The sequence below is a fragment of the Sarcophilus harrisii genome, chromosome 2, assembly GCF_902635505.1.
Source record: "Sarcophilus harrisii chromosome 2, mSarHar1.11, whole genome shotgun sequence".
Taxonomy (NCBI): Eukaryota; Metazoa; Chordata; class Mammalia; order Dasyuromorphia; family Dasyuridae; genus Sarcophilus; species Sarcophilus harrisii.
In genome coordinates, this window is record NC_045427.1 from 322,246,898 (window position 1) to 322,269,083 (window position 22,186).

The 22,186-nt window shown below is 35.7% G+C and overlaps 1 protein-coding gene across 3 annotated transcripts in view; it reads left to right on the plus strand.

Annotated features, from left to right (window-relative positions):
- The window catches only part of PPP1R36 (protein phosphatase 1 regulatory subunit 36), a 30,332-nt gene extending 25,704 nt beyond the window's left edge, over positions 1-4,628 (plus strand). For 2 of the 3 annotated variants that reach the window (XM_031952706.1, XM_031952707.1), the window contains exons 8-11: positions 1,548-1,590; positions 2,001-2,179; positions 2,267-2,458; positions 4,064-4,628. In XM_031952706.1, the coding sequence (XP_031808566.1) occupies positions 1,548-1,590; positions 2,001-2,179; positions 2,267-2,458; positions 4,064-4,250 (601 nt within the window). In that variant the 3' untranslated portion in view covers positions 4,251-4,628. The remainder of the gene's footprint in view (positions 1-1,547; positions 1,591-2,000; positions 2,180-2,266; positions 2,459-4,063) is intronic. The other variant, XM_031952708.1, reaches the window with a different exon arrangement.
- Positions 4,629-22,186: the final 17,558 nt, after the last annotated feature.

The window sequence follows — 22,186 nt, forward strand, 5'->3', positions numbered from 1 at the left end:
GCAAGAAAAAGTTTTTACAGTGGAGGGGAGGAGAAGGGAAAGTAAGAAGTAAGTGAATGAAACTTTCTCATAAGAAGTTACTTTAAAGAGGGAACAATATACAGATTTAATTAGGTATAGTAATCTATTTTACCCAACAGGATAGTAGAAGGGAAGGAGATAAGGAGGGGAAAAATAGAAAGAAGAACAGATTGGAAGAAAGTAGTCAAAAGCAAAACACTTTTGAGGAGAGACAAAGGTTGAAAGGAGAAAGAGAATAGAATAAAAGGGAGAAATACAGTTAGCAAGAGTAATTGTGAAAAAAAATTGAAACAAGTTTCTCTGATAAAGGCTTCATTTCTCAAACAATAACCAGTCAAATTTATAAAAATAAGAGCCATTCCCCAATTGATAAATGATAAAAAAAAAAAAATCAGAAGTTTTCAGCTGAAGTAATCACAGATATCTATAGTCATATAAAAATACTCTACCTCACCATTGATTGGAGAAATAAAAATTAAGCAATTGTGAAGTACTAATACAAACCCATTAGATTGGCTGATAGGACAGAAAAGGAAAATGAAAAGTGTTGGAGGAGATATAAGAAAAATGAGACATTGATGCACTGATGGTAGAGTTTTGGACTGATTGAACCATTCTGTAGCACATTTTGGAACTATGCCTGAAGAGCTATCAAACCATGCATATCCAGCAACACTACTACTAGGTCTCTGTCCCAAAAGAGATAAAAATCAAAAGAAGAAAAGAACCTATATGTGCAAAAAGTATTTATAGCAGCTCTTTGATATGGCAAAGAATTGGAAATTGAGGGGGATACCTATAAATTGGGGATGGCTGAATAAATTGTGGAATGTAATTATTGATGGAATACTATTGTGCTATAATAAATATTGAGCAGGATGATCTCAGAAAAATTTGAGCTGATACAGAGTGAAATGTATTGTGAACAAAATAACAGCAATATTGTAAGATGATAAGCTATGAATGACATAACCTATTCTCTGCAATACAATGATACAATTCAGTTTTTGAAAGACTTATGAAAAATGCTATCCATACCCAGAGAAAGAATGAATGGTATCTGAATGCAGATTGAAGTATCCTTTTTGTTATATTTTGTTTTTCTTGAGTGATTTTTTTTAGTCTATGTTTTCTTTTACAACATAACTATTATGTACATGTTTACATGACTATACATGTATAACCTATTTTGAACTGTTTGCATTCTCAGTGTGGGAAGTGGGGAAGGAGAAAGGAAAAGAATCTAGAACTCAGAGTTTTAAATGAATGTTAAAAATTGTCTTTATGTGTAACTTGGGTAGAAAATAAAATACTAAATATATTTTAAAAGAAATAAAAATAAATTAGCCATTTTTTTAAAAAAGAGGGGATTTAAGTTTTTAGATTTTTTTTCCCTGACATTTGCCAATTTTCTTTTCTTTTCTTTCTTTTTTTTTTTTTTTTTTTTTTTTTTTTTTTTTTTTTTTGGTCAGGGTGTCAAAAATACAATATGTGGTATTAGCCATTGCTTTTTCTTTATGTTTCAGGGAAAAGATTTCAGATACACAAAAAGATTGGAAATTCTTTGAGGTAAGAAAGGCATATTGATGGAACTTTACCTCTGACCAATTACCTCAGTACTTTAAGGATGCATGAGTTCAATGAGATGGGTAATTTCTTCAACAATGCAGAGCCAGATCTCTCTGTGACTCACTATATGAAAAAAACTTTAATGGGAGAACATGAGAGACATGACACATAAAGTCATTTAAGATTTTTTTTTCAGTGCTTTATTTTTTTTAATCACCCAAGTGAACTGCATTCATACAAACCTGACTTCAAAACGTGTTATTTGTTACCTGTATGCTACTTGGTTGAGATTATTGAGTACTTTCAGCCCAGTCACAGGTGGGCTTTCTAACCCACACAACTTTTGGGGGATACAATAATTGACCTTATTTATCACAGTTGTGGGTTGAGACTGTCCTTTTTCATTGTAGGCCTTCTTCACCTTTTGTACATATGTAGCTTGGGTAGTATTCCGACGTGAGCACCTAAAAGAGATTGATGAAGAAATAGGTCGGCTCTTTCGTACTAATATGTTTAACAGTGCAAGACGGAGACGGGAAGATGAAGAATCTGGTGATGAAAAGAGGACAATGACTTTTGTACAATTCAGGTATGGCCTTTTTGGTTTTTCCCTATTTATAAGGAATTTATAAGACAGGACAGCCAAATTGAAACTTCATTTTATTTTTCTATGAAGGAAGATGATGGCCAAGCGTCCAGCAATTAAAACAACCATTCATCTGCGTTCTCCAGCTTTATCTACTCTTCTGCCCTCCCCTAAAGAACATGCTCAGCATCTCTTTGAAAAGAGTCGTAGCCGTATGGGTGTCCCTCTTCAACAATCCAGCCAAAAAGAATTGGTCAACTATGATTCAGTTGCCATGCCTGTGTAAGTGACAGTCATAGATGTAGAATGACCCAAAGAAAAGAGTAACAAGGTAGTTGTAGTTACATCCTTTGTAACTTCACCTATACCAATCCATTTAACGCCAATTCAAGAAACATTGAGAAATTGCCTACTGATTTGTAGAACTCTGGACTGCTGAGAAATTTCTATTTAGTAAGAGGATATGTGCACTGGTAAGTGCACATAACTAGAAAACAAAATCACCATGTAATAAATGCATCAGAGAGCTGCAAAACAAAGGGGACTGAAACTGAGGAATAGAATCCTTGCCAACCAAGATCAAGCAAGAATTCTTTAGTATATATAGCCATACTTGACAGTCTGGATTTATTGGCTTGAAAGAAATTAGGTTGAGTTACACAGTAGAGTAGCTAAGTGATACAGTGGATTGAGCCAGAAAGACAGAAAATCTCATCTTTCTGTGTTTAGATCTGGCCTCAGACACTTAACTAGCTGTGTGACACTGTAAAGTCACTTAATTGTGTTTGCCTCAATTTTCTCATCTATAAAATGAACTGGAGAAGGAAATGGCAAACTACCTAAATGGGGTCATGAAGAGTAGTACATGACTGAAAATGACTGAACAACAACAAAGACATCAGGCTGAAGACAAATATATATATATATATATATATATATATATATATTAAAGTTTTTTATTTTCAAAACCTATGCATGGGTAATTTTTCAACACTGGCCCTTGCAAGGGCAAAAAGTTTTAATGAAAAAAAAAAAAAAAGGAATTTAATTCCTAGTGTATGTATAGAGGGTGGACCTTTCACAGAGGGAATCATAGAAAAAGAGCAGGATCACTTAATGTTAAATTAACTAACTGTTAAACTAACTAACTATAACAATATAGCTATGCCAGATGGTCCTTAATAGGGTACAAATTAGTTTCTTGAGTTTAATTAATATTGGATGAAGAATGATAATCGGACGGTCTAAAAATTAGCTCACTGACTAGAGAAACCCAGCTTCTGAGGAGTTGTGACAAAGACTCATGAACCTGGAAAAGGGAGAACTTAAAACCAGTAGAAAGACAAGACCATTGTTGTCAATCAGTCACTTCCAATTCTTTGTGACCCTACTGGACATTATCTAGCACAGGGTCCCACAGCTACTAAGTGTCTGAGTCCAGATTTGAACTCAGGAAAATAAATTGTCCTGGTGCTCTATCCAATGCACCACCTAGCTCCTCCCTCTATACCCACTTTCATATTACAATCCAAACAAAGAGGGTATTTGTCCTGAGGAAATCAACAGAGTGGGTCAGTAGTAAGGTGAAGAGTAATTGGATGAATATATGATCACAATTCCACTGCATCTCCTTAATACTCCAAATACTAATGTATTTGGTGGTTCCTCAGATTTCAAACTGATTTAAAATGGTGTCATATGTATCCTTATGATAATACTGGGAAATATGGAAAATTCTAGTAAAAATTATTGTGGGGTAATCTTGTTTTTGAGTCTCTCTGCAAGTTCATTATGGTGGTTTACTGAATTGGGGATTATTTTTGATGTTGAAAACTTCTCTGCTATGAGGTTTCAGCTTACTTCTAACAATCCTTTTTTTCCATACAGAGTAGGCATCATAGGGGAACCTCGAAGCCTGTTCAACCCCTCTACCCTCCTCCCCAGCGAAGAAGAACAGACTCCAGAGCCTACAAAGAGAAATGCTTCTTTGATAAATGAAAATAATGCCAAAGTTCAAGAGATATTAGAGCTAGCAATGAAATTACTAGGTCCAATAGGAATATTTACTAAATAACTACTGGTTCTTTCTAATATTTCACTTCTAATAGAAGTTAGCTTTATTTGTTAACCTCCAAAACATGATTCTAGTGTTGTCTTCTTATTTTTATAATCAAATTTTAAAAAAATTTAAACCTCACTTTATGTACCAAGAACTGCAAAGTATAAAGACAGTGTTTATAAGAGCATACCAGAGAAAGAAAACAAATTTTTGACTGGAAGAACTTGGAGGAAATTTCAGAGAGCAATTGAAATGGACTTATTTAATACATTTCAAGAATTTTATGACTTTCATAATTATTTTGTAGTTAACTTTGACAATTTTGTTAATATTTTACATTGTGTAATTTCTTTTGAATGATATATTTTTCCTTTTGAATAAAAAAATTGAATTTTAAAATAAGCTAAAATAAACTAATTTTTAATTAAAGCAGTTGCTTTGTGGATGAAATAAATGTTATTTAACTTACAATCTTCAAATATATTTCATTGAGTCATTAAACATCTATGACATCTATTATATATATATAGCATTTGTTAAAGGTGCAAAGATGAATAATAATGTCTGTCCTCAAAGAGTTTACAATCCATTAGGAGAGAAAAGACATGAATTTGAAGAAGTATAATAAAAAACATAATGCAGAAAAGTGACACAAGATAGTTTTCAGCAAAGCTGCATGGGAATTTAAATGAAAAGAAAGATCAGGAAAGGTTTCATGGAAGTACCATTTGAACTGGGCCTTGAAGAATGAATAATTGAGTTGGGGAGAAGAGAGACTCTGGGCAGAGAAAAAGACATGAACAGAAACGATAGAATTACTTGGGAAATGTTTGAGGTAGAACAATATCTAATTATAACATAGGATATGTGTAGAAGAATAGCAGGCTGGAAAGGAAGGTTAAATCCATCTTAGGGAGAATCTTGAATGGGTTAAGGTTGTTAGAAGTTTATTGTATAAGAAACAGAAGAATAATGATGATTTGCGACCAGATTAATGACATTAAAAAAAAAAAAACTTTTAAGATTTTTTTTTTGTATTTACTGAGCTTCTTAATTCAATGCTATGCTAGATCAGATTCAACATTTATTGAAGACCTAAGTCCAGAATACTATGCCCAGCCCCTGAGAGAAATGTGTAGATAAGATATCGTGCCTGAACTTAAAAGAGTTTATACTCTACTAGGGGAGCAGGATCTGGCTCACCTGGCTCTCCAAAGCCTCTTGTTAAATTTTCAATGGAAGGCGCTTCAGAAATCAGCAAACTTTACAAATCAGGGATCGATTTCTTATTTTGTTGGTTGTCTAGCCTTGAGAAAGTGATGGAAAAGATGTTAAAAAAAAACAGATTAAACTTAAAATGTTTTATGCATCTCCTTCCCCCACCCCCCTGCCCCAGGAGTGGGTTGTTAAACACTAGCACACTCCTATTAAGACACATACATAAATAAACCTGATACAAAATAAAATATGGTAAGTTCATATGACACTTTTGAAAGATAATTTTAGGGGCAGCTAGGTGGCCCAGTGGACAGAGCACCAGCCCTGAAGTCAAGAGGACCCCAGCTCAAATCTGATCTCAGACACTTAATACTTCCTGGCTGTGTGATCCTGGACAAGTCATTTAACCCCAATTGCTTCAGGGAAAAGAAAATTAATTTTAAGGGCAGAAAGATCATTTCTCACTAAAAGAACTTGGGGAAACATGTGGAGGAAGTAGCAATGAGTATTCAAAGACAGAATTTCTACATGTGAAAATATGAAAAAAGAGTAGAATAATCAGAAGGGATCTCAGCAGCACAGCAAAAGCTCTTGGATGGGATAATGAATTGACTGGCTTATTATAGTGAATGTAAAGTATGTGAAGAAGATGAGTGTTAGAGCAAAGGAAGGAAATGAGAAAAGTTTATGGAATATCTTGAATCCCACTCCAGAATACATAGAATAGTAGATAGGAAAGAACCATGGCCAAGGTGGGTTGTTATTGTTTTTTTGTTTTCCTTGAATAGGGTAATAATGATGAAATCTATACATAAAGAAGAGGCAGCATGGAATGGTGATTGATGATAATGCTGGAAATTGAACCAGAAATACCTGGATTCAAGTCCTATTTTCAACATTTCCTAGCTGTGTGACTATGGGCCACAGTGAGTCAAAGTGATAATAGTGATGATGATAATAATAAACAAACAAACAAACAAACAAACAAACGAATAGATAAATAAATATACCTATCATCCTCCCTTCTCAAGTTGGCTGTGAAGGAAGGTATATAAAAGACTTTGCAAACCTTTATATAAAGTAACAATAATTATTTTGATGATCAAAATTACTGTTAATCTGGCAGATTTGAAAGCATATGGACCAGAGGTTGTCACAAGACTGCCGATGGGAGGAAATCAGAACCTGAAGCAGAGTGGTGGCTTCCATAAGAAAGAGAGAAAAGATACTGGGAAGAAGCTATTGTGGAGGAACCAGGAGCTTCTATCATGTCCCTATCCACAGCTGGAGACTATCTACACTGGAGACTTCCCCTTGGGTGAGATTTGATACTTTCTTTCTTGGTTGAGTTGAAGTGAGTTATTTCACCCCCAATGGGAAAGCTCATTTACTCTTGTGTATTTTCTGCTATATGTTCTCCTTTGTAAACTTCATCTGATTTCTCTTTTACTATTGATTTGTGTATATAGGTTCATTTGCTATCTACTGCAAGTTTCATTGCAGAATTGGTATCTTGTGGGAAAGGAGTCAAGCCTGGTTATATAGTTCACAACATTCTTTCTCCATTAAGGGACAGAGATCAAGAGAGCAGCTTGAATTTAAAAATTATTTCCCCCTAGACTAACAATAGGAGGCATCTAGGTGGCTCAATGGATAGAAGGCCAGGCGAGACATGGAGTCAGGAAGATCTCAGATCAAATTGGTCCACACACAAACTGTGTGACTCTGAGCAAGTCATTTAACCTTAATCCACTGGAGAAGGAAATAGCAAACCACTCTGGTGTCTTTAACAAAAAACCACCATGGACAGTCCGGTCCGTGAAGTTACAAAGAGCTGGAATGACTAAATAAGAATAATAACAATATTTAAATATAATATTTATTATTATTTATATTTATGTTAGAAATATATGATATAATGTTATATTTAAATACATAATATATATTATATGATATTATATATGATATAATATAAATAAACATAAATATTATAATAATAATGGTCTGCTATCCCCCTCTTTCTGAAAAGAGCAGAGCAACTAGCATCTGGCCCTAACCACCTGCTTCTCTTCCTGTCAGAAATCAAAGTCTCCCTTGGAAAAGGAATAGAGATGGGTGAAAAAGACAGAGACTCTAGAGACATTTGGTCTTGTTTCCCTTGCAGTCACACCTGTGCAGACCTGTGTGGACACATATAACCTACATGGGCAAAAAAAAAAAATACAAGAAACCACACCACACTTCCCCTACATAAGTTTCTCAAAAAAGTCATTTTAAGAAAGGAAGAGATAGGATTATATTTCAGGAAAAGCAATTTGGAGGCATATTTTAATCATTTAATGGTAATGCCCTACTTTCCTATAGCTCCCCAAAAAACAGTCTACTGTATTAAAATTTATTACATTCAATACTCAAATTAGATTTTTCCCCCTAGGGATTCCTAATTGGAATACAAATTACTGATTACTGCTCTGAAAGATGCTTCTTGTACTGGTCTTAGATGAAGGATCTTAGAAGATCATGTAGCTTAATGCAATGAAAAGAACACTGAAATTGGAATCATAAGACCATAGTTCAAATCCTTATTCTTTCATTTATGAACTGTGTGATCTTGGGCTTAATCTAAAGGCAATTAATCTCTCTGACCTCAATTTATTCATCTGTAAAATGAGAGAGTTGGACTAGAGGACCTTTTAAGGTCCCTTCTAACTCCAACTCTATGAACTTATGAGTTAATTAAAATAGTTAGGATTGTATCTCAGTGCCAGAAAATTTATGCTCAAACTTCACAAAAGTTAAATTATAATTCAGGATATAAAATAACCTAGATGCATTTCCCCAGTTCAACATCTGAGATGAAAGAATACCAAAACTGACCCTGTCATTTAAGAGTGGTTTGTCATATTTTTGCAAGGTTTTATTCAAATTCTTTCAGGGATAGATTATTATTTGCAAATATTGATTCATCTAAGGCAGCTACATGGCTGCAGCGAATAGAGTAGTAGGCCTGATGTCAGGAAAACTCATCTTCTTGTGTTCAAGTCTAGTCTCAGACTGGACAAGTCACTTAACCTTGTTTGCCTCAGTTCTTCCATTTGTAAAATGAACTGGAGAATCAGAACCTGAAGCAGAGTGGTGGCATCCATAAGAAAGGGAGAGAAAGATACGGGGAAGAAGCTATTGTGGAGGAACCACAAGGAGAAGGAAATGGCAAACCATTCCAATATCTCTGCCAAGAAAGCACCAAATAGGGTCATGAAGAATCAGGGCTACAACGACTGAACAATAATAACTAGTCCATCTTCCAGACGGTGTTAAATGTTTTGTTTGTACAGAGATTTGGGTTGCAGTGGTGTTTGTGTAATAGGATTTGACCCTGAATGTTAACATGTGCTTTACAGATATCTCCTTAAAACTACCCTTGGAGATAGATAATATTATTATCCTAATTTTTTAGATGAGAAAATTGAGACAGATAGTAGTTAAATAAGTTTCCTGAGGTCACACAACTAGTAAGAATAAGGGAGGTTTTGTTTTCAGGTTGTCTGGACTTCAAGGTCCAGCTCCCCACAGCTACCTCTTAGGCACACTTAAGATAAAGTTTAGGAATTGTGGGACTTGACTGATTGCCTTAGGCCAAAGAATTCGAAAAGATTCTCTTATTCCAAATTAAATTTCACTAGCATTTCTTAGTCATCTATTTTGTGGTAAGTCTGAGGATACAAAGATAAAAAATGAAAGTCTCTGTCTCAAAGAGTTTCTATTCTACTCAGAAAAACACATTTATATGGGCTACACTGCACTGTTATATGATTAAGAAAAAATAAAGAAGGGATGGTTTCTGTCCTTAATGGGCTTATGATTAGTAGGAGCTTAACATCAAAAAAAAAAAAAAATTCCTAAAACCTTGGCAAGTGGTCCCATCACTTCCTGGCAAATATAAAAGGAAGAAATGGAAGCAATGTCAGATGTTATATTCTTGGACTCAAAGATCATTATAGATGGCAGCTGCAGTTATAAAATTAAATTTTCTTTGCTCCTTGCAAGGAAAGCCATGATTAATGGATATTATACTAAAATGCAGAGACATCACCTTGCTGATAAGGGTTTGTATAATCAAAGCTATAGTTTTTCCAGAAGCAATGTTTGGCTGTGAGAGTTGGACTATAAGGAAAACTTGAGTACTGCAGCATAAATGCTTTTGAAATAGAATTCATGAGAAGACTTTTAAGAGTCCTTTGGACAGCAAGGAGACAAAATCAGTCAACACTTTAAAAAGTAATTCATGCTATTTACTGGAAGGTCAAATACTGAAGCTGAAGAATGAATACTTTAGCCATATAAGGAGAAAACAGGACTCATTGGAAAAGATCTTGATGTAGGGAAACATTGAAGGCAAAAGGAATGGGGATGTGAGAAGATGAGATGGATAGATAGTGGCATGGAAACAATGAACATAAACTTGGGCAGACTTTGAGAAATAGTAGATAATAAAAGGACTTGACAATGTATTTCAAATAAATCATAAAGAAGAGAAAGTGACCATGTGTGCAAAAATGTTTGTGGCAGCTCTTTTTGTAGTGGCAAAAAAGTGGAATCTGAGTGGATGTCCATCAGTTGAATAGTGGCTGAATAAGTTATGGTATATGAATGTTATGGAATATTATTGTTTTATAAGAAATGATCAGCAGGATGATTTCAGAAAGACCTGGAGAGACTTTCATGAACTGATGCTAAGTGAAGTGAGCAGAACCGGGAGATCATTATACATGGCAACAACAAAATTATATGATGATGAATTCTAATGGATGCAGCTCTCAACAATGAGATGATTCAGACCAGTTTCAATGGTCTTGTGAATGGAGAGAGCCATCTGCATCCGGAGAGAGGACTGTGGGGAAAGAGTGTGGATGACAACATAGTATTGAAAATACTATGTTTTGTATTGGTCAACCTGCTATCTCGAGGAGGGGGTAGGGGAAAGGAGGGGAAAAATTGGAACAAAAGGTTTGGCAATTGTCAATGCTGTAAAATTACCCATGAAAATAACTTGTAAATAAAAAGTTATATATAAAAAAAGAAAATACTATGTTTTCACTTTTTTGTTGTTGTTTGCTTGCATTTTGTTTTCTTTCTCACTTTTTTCCTTTTTGATCTGATTTTTCTTATGCATTATGATATTTGTGGAAATTTGTAAAGAAGAAATGCACTTTTAACATATATTGGATTACTTGTCATTTAGGGGAAGGGGTGGGGAGAAGGGAGAGAAAATTTTAGAACATAAGATTTTATAAGGGTGAATGTTAAAAATTATTCATGTATAATTTTGAAAATAAAAAGCTTTAATTTAAAAGTGAATGTTGAAAACTATGTATATTTGAAAAAAAACATGCTTTTTAAAAAGAATGAAGGACAAATTCAACAAAAACAATAATGGAACTTGCATATTAGGCATTGGAAAAAGGGGGAGAAGGACAAGAGGGTAATTTGCGATTTTTCTAGTAAAGTCAAATCTATGCTATAAGTATTAAGTGCCTACTATGTTTTAGAAACTGTGCTAAAAGCTAAAAGAAAGAAGAAAAAAATACTCTGTCCTTAAGGAGTTTAAAGTCTAATTATTTGGGAAAACAACATGCAAACAATTGTGTACAAATAAAATAAATCGAAGGTAATTGAAAAGGGAAGTTACTAAGATTAAGGAGGTTTGTTAAGGTCCAGGAACAGCAAGGAATCCTTTGTTGCGGGATTGCAGAGTACATAGAAAAGACTGGAAAGGTAGGAAAGGGACCAAGTTCCAGAGGGGGGACCAAGATCCAGAGTTTATTGAGTGAAAAGTGAGGTGACATGGTCACACTTATACTTTGGGAGATCTAGGTGATAGCTGAGTGGAGGATGGACTAGAGTAGGAGACACTTAGGGCAGGGAGACCAACCAGAAGACTATTGAATAAATTCCAATGCAAGGCAATAAGGGGCTGTACCAGAGTGATGATAGACAAAAGGAGAAAGCATATATATGCAAGAAATGTTACATGGAAAAATAATTCAAGATATCCAGTAGGCACTGTTGCTCTTGCTTGCTTAGTTTCAACTTCATGAATATCATAATTTCCCCTAAGATAAATTCATCACTAGAAATCAAACCATCATGGAGATTGCTTCAGCTTTGGTACTAAACATTTCCTGAATACCTGCAGTGGCCTCTCCCCTGTGGTCAGAGGGCTAAAGTCCAAAGCAAAAAGCTCCTCTTAAAGCCTCTCTTTATAGAAGGCTCAGAATTTCCAGCCAGTTTTTCATTTTCCATTAGCTACTTTGCTTAATTTTGATTCTATAAACACCATGCCTGGGGTACCACGTACCCTTGGTAAATCTTCCCTGCCATCCCATTTTTCAGCTTCCTTTTATGCATTGTGTAGTGTTAGATTGTGAGAGGAGGATGATCTTTGGTTTTTAAAAAAATTTAAAAACATTTTTAAAACAATTTTATAGTTCATTTTTCTGCAGTTACATGTAATAATAATTTTTAACATTTTTAAAAAAACAATTTGAGTTCCAGTTCTCTTTTTTCTCCCTACCTCTTCCCTTTTGGAAAAGACAAGTAATTTGATATAGAGTATACATGTAAAGTCATGCAAAACTTCTTTCCATATTCACCATGTTATGAAAGAAAATAGACTAAAAAAAATCCTCAAGAAAAATAAAGATTAAAAACTATACTTTGATCTGCATTCAGACTCCATCAATACTTTCTCTGGAGGTGGACAGCATTTTTCATCTTTTGGAGTTGTCTTGGATCAATCTTTGCTATTTTTATCCCTTCCTTTAGCACAGTGCCCAGCAGAGATAATAGGTGCTTAATAAATGTTTATTGATAATTGAGAGGAGAGTCTGGAAGTAAGGAGATAAGGCTGGAAAAGAGGTTTAAGAATCATCTTCATAGAGGTAATTTAATTCAGAGGAACTAATGAAATCAACAAGAGAAAGCATACAGAAGGAGAACTGAAGAGGACCCAGAGCAGAACCTTGGGGGACACCCAGATTCCAGGTACAATCAACAAAGAAAGACGTCTTCAGATGAGTAAAAAGAGAGCCATGCCATAAAACCTAGAGAGAAGAAAATGTCAGGGAGAAAAGGGAAGGTCAAGAGCAGTCAAGAAAGATGAAAACTGGGAAAAGATCACTAATTTTGGAGAGAATAATTAATTGCATTTGAATGATGACTGCCTTGGAGAGTGAATGGAAAGAAGTAGAAACTTTGCATTCATAAAAATTGTCAGTTGACATAATCAACTAATGATTGGGAAGATTATTAGGTAGCCTAGTGCAGAATGGATTGAAGAAGATCTTGAAGTATTGGATTGTTGTTCTACCCACTCATTCTTTAGGATTAGATTATTTAATTTCCAATTTTTGGTCTATTTTTCCCTGATCCTTTATTACATATAATTTTATTGCATCATGATCTGAAAAGGATGCATTTACTATTTTTGCCTGACATTGGAGTACTGGAGACTTATTAGGAAGCTATTATAATAGTCTAGGGGAGAAATAATGGAGGAAGTAAAAATGGGGGGAAAAAAGGGAATGGCTTCCTGAGAACTATTTCAGGTATAATGAATGGGTCTTAGTAACTGAGAGTAGAGGAGGAGGGAAATGGAAGAACTAGAGACCACTTCCAGAACTAAGAAAATCAAGAGAAAAAGGATATTTAACTGTATATTTGAAAATAGTTTGATAGAAATTGATAGAGATTGTGAAATAAGATGCACTGAATTTTTCCCTGTGAATTTTAAATTTTTAATTAATGAATGGATAAGCTTTTTTCAATAGAGTTCAGAAGCATTTGGCTAAAGGTTTTTGGTTCCATGACCATTGTCATCCTATGCCCTCTACTTCTTCCCACCAATAAAACACTGATAGAAAGCCTTTTCCCTTTTTCTCTCTGCTCACCTTAAGGCTAATTATTTTAAAGCACAACCTTAGTATAGCTGTGTCATTGCTTATTCCCCATTTCTTTGGATTGGTTCCTATGATGTTCCCTATTCCTTCAGATGATGCCATTCCATAGACCAATAAGAGTAGAAAAATGGGAGTTTCTTTGGGGTGATATCCCATTCTCCAAAAGATAGGAACCATGGAACTGGAGAAATAGGCACTTAGGACAACTTTATGGAGTCCTCAGATGATTATAGTTAAGAATGGTAGTCCTCACTAACATTAGGTTTAATTCCATTCTATACCAATGTTTATCTTTAAAAATATGTCAAGTTGTGGTTTATGCTGTTGTTAGGGTAAATTGTCAAATCCCTTTCCACTTGGAGCATACAACACACTCATTCATTCCCAATTCAGCCATATGTTCCTATCTCTCAGTTTATACATTATGTTGTTCTGTTATTTATAGTTATTTAGAGGATATACTTTTCCAGTATTTATCAAGATATCTCTATATCCTTGATGTCTGGTTGTGATAGCATGTCTGTCTTAGATAACACTATCTGATAATGACTATGATGATAAAGATCTAACAGCTGGATTTTCTTTTTTTGCATGTATCATCCTCATCGTATTTATTTTTTAATAACAATAGCTTTTTATTTTTCAAAATACATGAATGTTTTCAACATTCACCCTCACAAAACCTTGTGTTCCAAATTTTTCTCCCTCCCTCTCTTTCCCTCATCCCAGACAGCAAGTATTCCAATATAGATTAAACATATGCAGTTCTTCTAAACATTTCCATATTCATCATGCCAATAAGAAAAATCATATTAAAAGGAAGAGAAATGAGAAAGAAAAAACAAACAAGCAAACAACAACAACAAAGGTGAGAATACTATGTTGTGATCCAGATTTAATCCCCATAGCTTTCTTTTTGGATGCAGATGGCTCTCTCCATCAAAAGTTTATTAAAATTGGCCTGAATCACCTCATTGCTGAAAAGAGCCATGTCCATCAGAATTGATCATCATATAATCTTGTTGTTGAAGTATATGATGATCTCCTGGTTCGGCTCATTTCACTTGGCATCAGTTCATGTAAGTCTCTCCAGACCTCTCTGAAATCATCCTGTTGGTCATTTCTTACAGAACAATAATATTCCATTACAGTCATACGCCATAACTTGTTCAGCCATTCTCCAACTGATGGGCATCCACTCTGTTTCCAGTTCTTTGCCATTACAAAAAGGGCTGCTACAAACATTTTTGTAAGTGTGTTCTTTTTCCTTTTTTATGATCTCTTTGGGATACAGACTCAGTAGAACCATTACAGCTTGGATTTCCATTGATCAATCAAATATTTATTTATTGCTGTATGTTCAGACACAATGAAAGATACATAAATCATGTTCCTTGTTTTCCTGGAGTTTACAATCTAATTGGTGAGACAAGATTAACATCCCAGGAAAAAATCGTGAAAGTAAATACTTAATCACTTGGAAAGTGACAAAAATGTCTATATTCTCTGACCTAGAGAATACTACATATATATATCCCAGAAATAGAAAAAATTCTCCCATACATTAAAATATTTAGAGTAGCATTTTTTATAGAAGTAAAAACTGGAGCAAAGTAGATGTCCACCAATTGGAAACTGGATAAGGAATATTGCTGTGTCACAAGAAACTGTAAATAGGAAGACTACAGAAAGCATGAGAAAACTGATGCAAAGTAAATAAAATCAGCAAAAGAAGATACATAGCAACCACAACAATGTAAATAAATAGAAAAGCCAAAATAAAATTGAAACTGAACATTATGTAACCATGACTAAGCTTAATCCTGAAGAAGAGATATAAGTATGTAACACCTTCTTCAAAAAATTGGGGGACTTGCCTGTGGAGCATTGCATTATACTCTTGTTTGGTGTGTTGGTTAGTTTTGATGAAATTCTTTTCTTTCTTTGGAAGCTCTCTGGAAAGGGGAAGAGAAGAGGAAGGATACGATGAGAAATTAAGATAATATAAGAATCTGGCAATTACGTGGCACAGTGGATAAGAATGCTAGGTCTGGAACTAGGAATATCTGAGTACAAATCTGATCTCTGACATTAGCTGGGTGACCCTGGGCAAATCCCTTAACTCTGTTTGCCTCAGTTTCTTCATCTGTAAAATGAGCTGGAGAAAGAAGTGAATCCCTCCAGTATCTTTGCCAAGAAAACCCAAATAGTGTCATAAAGAGTCAGATGTGATTCACAATAACAAATATTAAAATATGCAAAGGCATATATCTAAGTACTAAAATAATCAGGAGGCTGATGGAAAGTCTACTTTTCTCAGCTGGAAGCAGGGATGAGAGAATCATGGGAGGCAGAAGCCAGGTGGGGTGGAGGAAACACAAGGACTTTTAAGCCTTGGAAAGGATAGAAGCTAGTGCCAGAAGACAGTTGGTTGAAAACTACCCTCCTGACCTGGATTTCTCTCTCTGTGTCCCTGTCTCTGTCTTTCTGTGGTTTTTTCCCCTCCTTTTCTGTTTCTCTGTCTCTTTGTCTCACTCTGTCTCTGTTTGTCTTTCTCCTCTCTGTCTCTGTCTTTTTGTCACTCTGACCTTTCTCTCTCTCTCTTTTCCCTATCTCTGTGTCTCTTCTCTATTTCTGTCTTTGTTGGGACAGTGGTGGAAGTTTTTTTTTTTTTTTTCTTTCACTTGGAAGGAATTTTTTTTAGTGTTTTTTTTTAAGGGAGTGCCCAGTGGAGACAGTACTATAGAGTAAAGTTAACTTAGATGTCTTTTTAGAATGCTGATTTTTTTCAGTCTTTAGTAAAGTCAAATTTACATAATGGGAATTTTAAGTAAAGAAAGAACTGTCTGTATAGACTCAGAAGCAATTTGTGGAGGAGCTTGAACTCCCTCTAATCAAACTGCTGTCTCTAGGGCATAGCTATTTAAAACTCAGCAAATGGGCTTCAAATTTTTGATCATCTAATGTAGAATTCATTTAATTTAAATCAGAGAAAAGTTCACAATTCATAAAGAGATCACCAGAGGGGGCTGAGTCTTTTTAGTTAGTTTATACTTTGTGATTACATCCTGAGATTTATGGATTGAGGAGAGGGGGTAGATTGGTCAATGATCAAATTCCCTACCTGTATATGCAAATATATAACAATGATTTGGAGACTAATAAAATGATTCATGGTCCTCATCTACTTGTGCTATTTATTTCAGAGGGGTGTTGTAAATCTCAAATAATATAAGTAAAAATACTATGTAAATGATAGTAGTAGTAGTAGTAGTAGTAGTAGTAGTAGTAGTAGTAGTAGTAGTAGTAGTAGTAGTGGTAATAGTGGTAGTGATATAGTACAGTCTTTAGGAAGGATGTAGCCCTAAGGCCACCTGGCCTTGGGAGTGATATAGTTAGAAATGGTATATTTCTTCTCTTTGGCTATTCTGCCCCAGTTTACTCTGTATGACGTGGATCCTAAGCCCACAAATATTGCTGGCTATCAGAAAACAGCCTTTTGGGCAGTGATAACAGGATTTATGAAACTAATGAGCATCAATAATGAGGTGCTTAAAGTTAACACAGGCCCTAGAACAAAATTAGGTCTTCAACAATCACAACGAGGTGATGTTTCAGTTCTAAAAACATCTCTGGAAAGTTTTCCCCTTCTCCTCCCTGTCCTCAGCCCCCAGCCTCACCCCGGTTCTGTTCATAGAACTATGGGTGTGTATCTGCGCAAAGTCAGAACCAGACCACTCCTTAACTCCACCTCTAAGCCATACAATTAGCATATCAGTGGCAGGAAATACCTGGTCCCTCTCACTTTTCCCTATAAATTTACTTTCTTGCTCCTAGTTCTTTGCTAACTTCTAAGTCTGCAAATTCTTTTGAGATACCTCATGATACCAATATTGAACCCCCACATTTTGGGGGTCCCCTTGAACTCCAACAGTAGAAATAGTTGCAGTAGTAGTAGTAGTAGTAGTAGTAGTAGTAGTAGTAGTAAGTAGTAAGTAGTAGCAGGAGTAGGAGTAGGAGTAGTAGGAGTAGAGGAGTAGTAGTAGCAGTAGTAGTATTCATCCTAGTAATTTTTGTTAGCAAAAGCAGAGCTTAGTGGAACTGGCCACTCAGCTACCTCACATTTGTAAAAGAAATATGGACTAACATTGGGAAAGTGAGAGGCAGTGTGGAACATACACTACAAACCCTGCTTTTTCTGTTTTGCCTTCCTTGTCTTGAGAGGATTTGCCCTAAAATGAACATGGTTTTAAAAGTTTTCCATATTTCAACATACAGCTTTGCCAGCTTTGCACCCTCTCTAATGTTACTCTACTTTTCATTAGTACAGAAGCAAAGCCTGAATAGAAGGTGTAACAGCATAAATGGTGAATTCCAGAATTTAAATTAGCTTCAGATATTTGGACCAAACTTGTGCAAAAGAATGCTGCCCTTTCTCCTGTATTTAGAATAAATTAAGCTTTGGTTGTCTTCCAGGAGGTAAGTAACTGCCAAGAACAAGTTTTTCTCAAGATTTAGATGTTGAAATTTTGATTGTTTCTTTAGAACTCATTGGCACAAAACTCAGCTTATCAACTCCCTCTAAAGCAAAGAAATAATCTACAATTAATGAACTCACTGCTCTAAACTACTCAGCCATTTGGTATCTGCCAGAAAAAAGATTTAAAGAAAGAAAAGTTATTTATTACTTTCATCAGTGATGTGAGTGATAGAGGAATTGAGAACAACAGATTTATTGAAGTGGGTGGATGATACCAAATTAGGTGTAGTTGCTTAACATCCTGAAAGAAAGGGACAGATTTCAAAGTGGCCTTGTCCAATGAGAGAAATGGTTTAAAATAACAGACAGAAGACAGATGGCTAATTCGGTATAATAGCACATCAGAAAAAGATGAGCCATAGTAGGTCACAAGCTAGATATTGGTTGACAATGGTTTTATTGTTGTTCAGTCATTTTCATTTGTGTCTAACTCTTTGTGACCTTATTTGGGATTTTTGTGGCAAAGACAGTGGAATGATTTATGATTGTCTTCTCCACATCATTTTACAGATGAGAAAACTGAGGCAAACAGGGTTAAGTGACTTGCCCAGGGTCACACTGCTAGGAAGTGTCTGAAGCCAGATTTGAACTTGAGATGAGTTTTCCTGATTCCAGGTCCAGTCACTTCTATATCAAACTGCTTGACAATGTAGAATTGTTATAAATCAAAACAACATGATTCTAGAGTGTGATTATGGAATGATAATGGGCAAAAACTTCCAATTTTTTGGTTAGATAAGTGACTCATGCAAGGTTACATCTAGTAAATAGTTCCAAATCTAGTGTTTCCTATACCTGTGTTCTGGATCTTTTTTGGAGTTTGGCATCTTAACATTTTAAGAGGCATGTCAAAAAGTGAGATTGGTTAGGGATACAAAAATGTCAATGGAATGGAAAATATACTTTATAAGGAAATGTCAATTGATTCATCTACAGAAAGAAAACCACAATGTTGCTTAACAGCTGTCTTAAACTATTCAGAATATGATTATATTTGCATATCACTTTAAAATAACTAAATTCTCATTGATATTTAAAGCTACTCATTATTTGGCTCCTGCCTATTTTCCAAATCTTATTTAACATTACTGGATATTTGTGAAGACCGTGTATTTTAAAATCAGCTGGAGTCAGGAATTCAGGTTAGGGGAAAATCGTCAATCTTTATTCTCAGTGAAGAAAGATCGGAGGTGGGGAAGGGAATCGGCGATAGCAATGTGTGCAGCTGAGTCAAGAAGCTAGCTAGACCAACAGCCACATGACCAGCAGCTACAAGCATAGAACCCAGGCTCAATCTCTCCCAGCTTCTCTTCCTGTCTCTCTCTCTCTGCCTCCACCCACCAAAATCGTCATTTCCTATACAACACATCAGGACTTGCACAGAGAGTGGGCAGGGGCCATTCTTTATCCAATCATGTATATTAATAGAGTATAGTCCAATTACTATTTAGCCTCATGTGCTTGGGACCTCAGTGCATCAACTCAAGTCTCAGCCCATTACAGATATTCTATCAAGAAAGGGAAGGGAGAGGAAAATGAGCATTTATATAATACTCACTATGTGCTAGATGCTGTGCCTAAATGTTTTTTTTTTTTTAAACATTTCATTTGATTCCCAAAACAACACTGAAAAATAGGTGCTAATATTATCCCCATTTTACAGATGAGGAAACTGAGACAAACAAGGGTGAAATGACTTGCTTAGGATCATATAACTAGTAAGTTTTTGATGCTGGATTTGAACTCAGTCATTATTGACTGCGGTTTAGAGCTCTATCCACTAGGCCATCATCCTGAGGCATCTTAAACTCTGCCTGTCCAAAACACAGCTCATTATTTTTTGCTTCAATACTATCCCTCTTTCCTATCTCTGTAGAGTTTTGCAACTTCAGAGGCATCTTTGATTTCATTTTTCTCCCATCCTAGAAGTAGGAGAACTGATTATTAAATTTTTGACATGAGCATCTCTGAGTATGATGTTCTGTGGAGTCAAAATTAAGCAGAGCCAATGAAAGAAAATGGAGAGTTAATCTGAAAAGTCTTTTAACTCTTTCTATAAAGGAAGGCTTTGGGAGTTTTGTGCTCCATTCTCCAATCCTCCCATTAGCGGGAAGAGGCAAGTAAGGGAGTAAAGAAGGTGTGAAATGTTAAAAACTCAAGTCAATCTGCATCATGGTAAGATTTCAGGTGACCAGCTTATCTTGGGGCAAAGGCAAGATATCCCAAGGAATCAAACCAAGATGTATTGGTAGGAAATGGAGAACATATCTCTCATCTCTGGCCTTTTCTCTCTACTCACAGGCCACTATCCTAAATCAGCCTCTTATCACTGCTGACCAAGATGAGCCTGTCTAAGCTCCTAATTAGTCTGCCTTCTTCAAGCCTCTTCCTACTCCAGTCTAATCTCATCTTTCACATCATTGCCAACATTAGATTTCTATAATAGAGGTCCTTACTACCAAAGTTCTAAGATCTCCCTGTTGTCTCTAGGACAAAATATACTTAACCTAGTTTAGCCCTTCTGTCAAGACAGTTTTATTGGATGTGACTGTAACTAACAGGACTCAAACTCATCAGTGATTTAGAGGGATGTCTACTCAAGCATGTGAAGACATCACCTGGCAGATGGGAAGATGAGAACAATGGCCATAAAGATGGCTGAAGCAGATGTGCTGTGGAGCACTTGGAGTACAGCCAGGTCTTGAAGACACTAAACTCATCCACTGCATCCTGGACCATTTTCAGTTGTTCTGATTTTTGTTCTGTCTCTGGATTTTGATGACTTTGAATAACATTGTCTTCCTCACTTAAATACAATATCCTCTCAAATCAAGACATCACCCATAAGGTCATTGGTCCTCTTTGAAAACTAAAGAAGAGCAGCTAGGTGGTGCAGTGGGTAGAGTACTAGCCCTGAAGTCAGGAGGACCTGAGTTCAAATATGGTCTCAGACACTTAACACTTACTAGCTGTGTGACCCTGGGTAAGTCACTTAATTCCAATTGCCTCAGCAAAGAAAGAAAAATGACAAAGACAAAGTCTCTATTTACCCAGGCTTTTTCTTAAACATTAATCCTTTTCACATACTCTATGTTCCAGTCAATTTGCCTATCTGTTTTTTCTCAGGCAAAATTTTCATGTCCACCCTTTTGCAAATGTCCAGCTGTCTCCTGTTCCTACAAGATTTTCCCCCCAACCTCCAGCTCTTGGAACTCCTACCTCTCTTTAAGGATCAACTTAAATATCACACAGAGACAAAGACTCTTTCCATACTACTGCAACTGTGAGAGTCCTTCCCACCCTCAGAGAAAGTCCTTTGTAATTATTTTGTCTATAACTTCTTTACTAGTCTGTGAACATATTCACTGGCACCAGCAAAACAAAAGCTATTTGATAGAGCTTCACTTTTGTATTGGTGCTTGGTACATTTCCTGGTATGTGATTAATAAATTCATATTGATTAAATAGTTAATTAATAGTTTGCCCTTCATACAAATAGATCTTTCTGTCAAATCTGGCCTATTAGTTAATTTCTGAACTCATCACTTTTGCCTCAGGCTGGTCCTTGGGATACTGGGGATACACTCTCTGCTCAACACTATCTGTCAGAATCTCTTATTTCTTCATGCTCAGTTCTTGTGCTGCCTCTTATGGGAATTCTTTTCTGATTCCTTAGTTGTTCGTGCTGAGTACTGACTGTTGGGGTGTTAGCATTCCCTCTCACATTCTCTTAGCTCTAGAAAAGTTTGCAGTCACACAAATCTCCTGTGGTGAGCTGTTCAAAATTCAGCTTTGTTGCAAAGTGAGAACTATTTATGTTCTTTGTGTTAAGTAAATGCCAACTAAATGTTACTCAGGCACAAAATACAAATGGGCCTTTCACCTAGGGGCAAAACTTGTGGCCCTCAGCTTAAAGCCTATTTAGGTAAGACCCCCCTCACTGGTGGACATTAATTATTTAGTGCTTCTTGGCCGCTAGATGGATAGAGCACTGACCCTGGAGTTGGAAAAATCTGAGTTCAAATCTGGCCTTAGATGTTTTGCTAATTGATCCTGGGCAAGTGACTTGATCATGCACATTTGCCTTAAACTACTGGAGAAAGAATTGATAATCTTTGCCAAAAAAAAAACCCCTCCCCAAACTATATTAGTGTAATATGGTACATGGAGTTAAAAAAAAAACAAAACAACAATAAGCACAACCATAACCATAACAACTTCCTAGGATTGTTGTG